Source organism: Suricata suricatta, chromosome 3, assembly GCF_006229205.1.
Source record: "Suricata suricatta isolate VVHF042 chromosome 3, meerkat_22Aug2017_6uvM2_HiC, whole genome shotgun sequence".
Lineage (NCBI taxonomy): Eukaryota > Metazoa > Chordata > Mammalia > Carnivora > Herpestidae > Suricata > Suricata suricatta.
The window spans coordinates 63,378,927-63,384,926 of NC_043702.1; the positions used below are offsets into that span (position 1 = coordinate 63,378,927).

General features: G+C 37.3%; 1 protein-coding gene and 1 long non-coding RNA gene across 2 annotated transcripts in view; one reads left to right on the plus strand and one right to left on the minus strand.

Moving 5' to 3' along the window:
- Positions 1 to 6,000, plus strand: part of SCN9A (sodium voltage-gated channel alpha subunit 9) — a 162,086-nt gene that overhangs the window by 135,076 nt on the left and 21,010 nt on the right. The window contains exons 19-20 of the mRNA XM_029934449.1: positions 61 to 215; positions 3,936 to 4,109. Coding sequence (XP_029790309.1) covers positions 61 to 215; positions 3,936 to 4,109 — 329 coding nt within the window. The remainder of the gene's footprint in view (positions 1 to 60; positions 216 to 3,935; positions 4,110 to 6,000) is intronic.
- Positions 1 to 6,000, minus strand: part of LOC115287754 — an 80,710-nt gene that overhangs the window by 54,669 nt on the left and 20,041 nt on the right. The gene's annotated exons all lie outside the window — the stretch shown is intronic.

The following is a 6,000-nucleotide window of genomic DNA, read 5'->3' on the forward strand; positions in this document are numbered from 1 at the left end:
ACTTTAAGCATTTTATTTATTCTGAATATCAAGATTTTACATGCGTGTCTCTCTTGCCAGGTTGTGTGCGGAGGTTCCCATGCTGCCAAGTTGACATAGAGTCAGGGAAAGGAAAAATTTGGTGGAACATCAGGAAAACCTGCTACAGAATAGTTGAACACAGTTGGTTTGAAAGCTTTATTGTTCTCATGATCTTGCTCAGCAGTGGTGCTCTGGTAAGTGATGTGACACCTAAAGAAATTACTTGAGTACGTCAGTATTTTTAATAAATGATTTGGAGGATAAAAACAACATGGAAAGTTGTTTGGCCTAAAACTGGAGCCCTGAGATTGGTGCTAGGACAAACGTTTAGCTTATGTCAGTAAGTATTTGCTGGACACTCCTGCACGTCGGGCATTATTCTTGCTGCCCTGAATGCGGAGGTGGCCACATCCAGGTACTTTTCTCAAGGAGTCCAGAGAGCACTGGGGAGAGAGGCACAAATGATTACAGCACTAGGATGTGTTTGTAAGTGAGGAATATACTTGATAAAGCTCTGTAGCAAGATAAAAACTATTGTCTGTTTGGAATTTCAGAAAGGTAGTTGGTGTTTTTCAACATATAAAAAGATATGAATAGGAATCTTCCAGCCAGACAGGGTGGGCTGAGGGGAACAAGTATACGGTGATAAGGAAGTATAAAATATCATGAGGTATTCAGCAAACTAAGAGTTGCCCAGCTGTAGAAAGTGATGTTGGTGGAAGAGAGAAAATACAGGGAGGAGAGTGGTAGCCATGGGTACTCTGACAAAGATAGGCAGTGTCAGCTTATGAAGTATTTTGGAAAACAAACTGTGGTATTAGGGTGAGAGTGGGGCACGTTCTCATTCTTGTACATTTACCAAGCACTTGCTGTGAGAGTTGAAAGGGATCTAGGAGAGTTTCATGCTCCCTGAGCCTTTTCTAATTTATTTGTCTTTCCTGCTGACATGACCAGAGATGAACCAGTTCCATTAGAACCATTAGAAGCCCAGTTCCAGCTAGAGATACCACTGGAAATTCTATTATACTAAAAACAGAATACTCAAGAACGTTGTAAATTGCCTCATAGTCTTCATGGATCTGGGTTTGGATTTTATTCTGCTTATAAGAAGTTAACCCTTTACTATTTCATGGATGCTGGTAGAAGATATGAAACTTCCAAGCCAGAGACAAAGGATTTTATTATTCATTATGTTGGAAGCAACATGAACTACAACATGTTTGTGTTGGTCCCCCTAATCCCCAAGTCTCATGGCGGGCATGGCAGGGGGTAAATGACGGGCGCACACACAGTGGGTTAATATCACATCTGAAGAGCCCTAAATGTAGGGAACCTTGTCCTTTTATAGCAAGCAAGATGTAACCTTGCTTTTTGTCCCCAACAGAGACACTGTCTCATTCCTCAAGGTTGCTCGTTACAAAAGCAACCCTGATATTGGTCAGAGTGAAGAGCAGTTAGGGCCTTGTGTTCTTGGCCTACTCAGCGAGACCGTGCAGGGATGCAGAGGGTCCACGGTGGATTGCCTCTCCTGACACAGACAATGAACTTTAAAAAATGCTACTCTTCTTATCTGGTGGAATGCAAGTAGGAATCTCGACAATATCTACATTATCCCGTATTCCTTATAACTAAGGAAGTTTGTTCTATGCTGAGTCACACATGTGACTGAGACTGTTAGAAAGTACAAAAAAAAAAAAAGAGAAAAATTTAGAGTAATCTCTTGTTCAAAATGTCCAAAGGAAGGTGACACTTTTGGCAAGGGGCACTTTCAAAACAGAAATTCAAATGAATTATATGAAGAAGAAAAGGAAAAGGTAGTTTAAGAAACTGCTGTTTTCACTCAGGGTGTTTGCCAATTGAGCTAGATTTTTAAAATACCATTCTATAAAATAAATGAAAGGTAACAACTCTAATTTAGTACATATTTATTATGCTGCAAGATCTTTATATAGGATTTTTCACTTAAAATTTAACCAATCCTATGAAATTATGATTATTTTGCTTATTTTATCAATGAGGAAGCTGGGCAGAGAGTTTAGAAAGTTGTTTAAGGTCCTAAAGCTAGTAAATGACAGAGTCATAACTGAGGTGTCAGATCAAAGCTACCATGTCTTTTCACTGATTTGTGGTTCCTCAGAAAAGCGAGTACACACCACGTAGAAACAAATGAGTGGGAACTGAAATGAGTAACAATAAAACCTACACCCCACATTGGTAGAGCTCATAATGATGTCCTTGCCTCCTTGCTCCCACAGTCACATAACTAGTCCTGGATGCTCGCTAGGAGCCCTACAGACTGGATCCTGTTTCCAGCTCTGGGACTAGTCAGAGCAAGGTGTACTCAGTCACAGTATTTGGCAGTCAGCATCAAGACTTGCTGCTGATCCTGTTCTCTACCTCAGTTCCAAGAATCTAACTCTCGTTCTTTGTGACAAAGCCCCTTCCTTAAACTGCATTTCAAGGGGTGCCTGAGTGACTCAGTAGGTTGAGTGTCCAACTCTTGTTCTTGCCTCAGGTCATGATCTCATGGTTCATGAGTTCAAGCCCCACATCAGGCTCCAGGCATTGATGGTACAGAGTCTGCTTAGGGTTCTGTCTCTTTCTCTCCCTCTTTGCTGCTCCCCTACTCATGCTCTCTCTCTCTCTCAAAATAAATAAATACGCTTAAAAAAAAAAAACACTTGGCCTCTCAAGTACTGAAGCATTGCCATAGTTTATCTCAGGAGCTTGCCTGATTGCTCCACAGCCTGGAGAAGCGAGGCCAGAAAACCCTGATGGCTGGAGGTTTCTTCTTGCACTTCAGTGCCACTGAATTTCAGAACATCTGGCAGGTGCTAGGACCTTTTTTTTTTTTATCATGTTGGTAGGTCTGCCCTTTGTCTGGTCCTACCTTTTCTGTCTTCTTCAATACTGATACCAACAGTTTGTGATAAGTTCCAAGGATCATTTTGAAAGTATTGATAGAAGAGCTTGGAATAGGAAGAATAAAGTGGACAGGTCCATGCCTATGGATAGGTGGTATAATGTCAACCACTTTAAGGATACAGTCCCTTTTGCTTTTATGTTCATCAACAAAGTGAATATGGTTTAAACTCGAAAGAGAAAATCCTGGGGTGCCCAGATGGCTCAGTTGGTTGAGTATCCAACTCTTGATTTCCACCAGGTCATGATCTCAGGGTCCTGGGATTAAGTCTATTCAAATTACTTCCCAAGGGACTTGTGACTATGACCACAGAATCATCACTTGTCACTTACTAAAAGTTCTAGAAGTGTTAAAAGGTGCTGCATTCACAGAATGAATGTAATAGTGACTTGTAGAGCTAAAGCTTTCAATGAATGATAAAATTCAAAAAAAAAAAAGAAAGCATCCTCCATGTTCTACTGCCCTATGAAGCTACTGCATTCATTCATTGAGCAAACTTTTCCTTGCCTCCTGATGTGATCTTGACACAGTGCTGGGCACTGGGCGTGTGCATGCATGGAAGCACTGAAAGAGAGGCTCCAAATCCTACTAGTGGGTGTGAAGGCGAGGGCAGAGTGAGAAAAATACATATGACAAGCTGATCTTGGAATCATGTCTTAAGTTATTAGGATTTATCCCACTTGAAGAAAGATAAAGGGGCATCAGATGAGGTAGAAATCGCTGCAAGTATCAGAGATCATGGTTCTTTTTACAGGATTATAAATAATTTTATGCTTTGCGTCTTTTCTCTTAATCTCTGGTGCCTGGCAGCACATACTGGTAAGTCTAGAGCTAAGTGTTTTATAGTAGCTGTAAACCAGAAGAAAGTCAGCTAGCCCATAACTCTATTATCTCTCAGTGGTTTCTCCATCAGAACTTTATTTCCTGTGTTTGTTATGAATCATAAGTTTTAAGCTGAATGTGACTTGAAATGTGACTATTATTTTCACAGGCTTTTGAAGATATATATATTGAAAAGAAAAAGACCATTAAGATTATCCTCGAGTATGCGGACAAGATATTCACTTACATCTTCATCCTGGAAATGCTTCTAAAATGGGTGGCATATGGTTATAAAACATATTTCACCAATGCCTGGTGTTGGCTGGATTTCTTAATTGTTGATGTAGGTACTTTAAGTAAATTTTAAAAGAGAATTTATTCTTATAAATAAGTGTTCTAAAGAATCTTTATTAATGTTGTTTGTTATATTTTAATTTTGGTTAGCTTTTTGTACATTCAGACTATACCTTTATGGGATTTTTGAAATATTAATTTAGCCAGTAGAAATACCTCTTTAAGGAGTACTAAGAGAGAAATTCTTCAATGAATGTGAATTATTTTCTGTGCCAGGCTAACATTTATAATTTATTTTTGCATGTGTTTTCTGCAGTAAGGGAAAATGTATAAGGGAATATACATATGCAATAAGGGAAAATACATACAGGTATGTATACAGAATTCAAATATCACTTCTGTTGGGAAGAAGAACAAAATGAAATTATAGGAAGTGGGGGGTGGGAATGTAAGAGGGTAGAGGCACAGATTAAAAAAGATAAAATATTGATTTTTTTACAATATAAAATTATAAAATAAAAGACAACAAAGGATGTATCAAGTTGATATGTTAACTGAAAGTTATGTATAAGTGGTGGCTCAAAAGCCATACAACTCCCTGTTAAGGAATTGGAGAGGCATGAATTTCAAAATATTTATTTCTGTCACAATGAAAGAGAAAACCAAAATGACCCACAACTCTTGTCCCTACCTGAAACATCCACCCTACCCTTCATCTCTGGACTGGCAGTGGAGAAAAATAGGCATTGACAATGTCAAGTAATACATTCAGAGAACTGTGCAGTACTTGAATGATGGAAAATATCTAAGAATGCTTTAGTTTACAAATTATTTTTAACAAAGCAAAAATATTTTGGGGGAATCTTGTTAAAATAAGAAAGAGATCCCCAAATAGCCATGAGATTAAGGCATCTCAAATAAAAATGGTGCAACATCCAATTTTATCAATTTATTCTTATTTAGTGTTTTCTATTTTATTTTATATGTTAAGATTAAAATTTAGTAATATATCACATATAATAAGTACATTATTATATATTATATTATTTTATTTTTATGTTTTTTATTTATTTGTGAGAGACAGAGAGAGACAGCTTGAGCAGGGGAGGGTCAGAGAGGGAGGGAGATACAGAATCTGAGGCAGGCTCCAGGCTCTGAGCTAGCTGTCAGCACAGAGCCTGACGTGGGGCTTGACCCAGTAACGGTGAGATCATGACCTGAGCCGAACCCGGATGCTCACCGACTGAGCCGCCCAGGCGCCCCTATTTTATATTATTTTAAAAGGCTTTCTTAAATTAATGACCTCAATCTCCCAATCTAATTTTTCTCAGAATGATATATATTCTTCTATCTATTACTAATTTTCCTAGATTTTCCAAAATCTAGTCTTTGTTGCTAGGGAAACAACATCTTGTACTAAGTTATCATTTTTAGAGAGTTGTTTTCCATCTGAAATCCAGAATTAGAAGGAAGCATGCAAATTTTTATAACATTAACAAGTACTTTAACATTTAACCAACAGTTTGCATCCTCAAAGTTTTCAGAAAAGAAAAATATAGCACCATTCATAGATATCAAAATTATAAGTAAGAATGACTATAAATAGCAGAATCTGACTGCAAAATTAAACCAAAACACATCATATCTACTCAAAAGTTCAGTTTCTCAATGTTACCCAAAGTTCAGTAAGCTCTTTTTAACAGGTCAAAATATAAAATATTAAAAACAATAAGTATCATGTTTGTTTTCAATGTAAGTGATGTGCAAAAACAATTTTTTTATTGAGGAAGACCTATACTTTACACCTCTTACGTTCTCTTTGGCTTTCTCGGTGATATCTGATCCCTAATTTTTGATACTTTGTATTAGTGATTTCATATTGTTGGATTTTTCTTATTTATCTTTATGTATATATATATATATATATATATATATATATA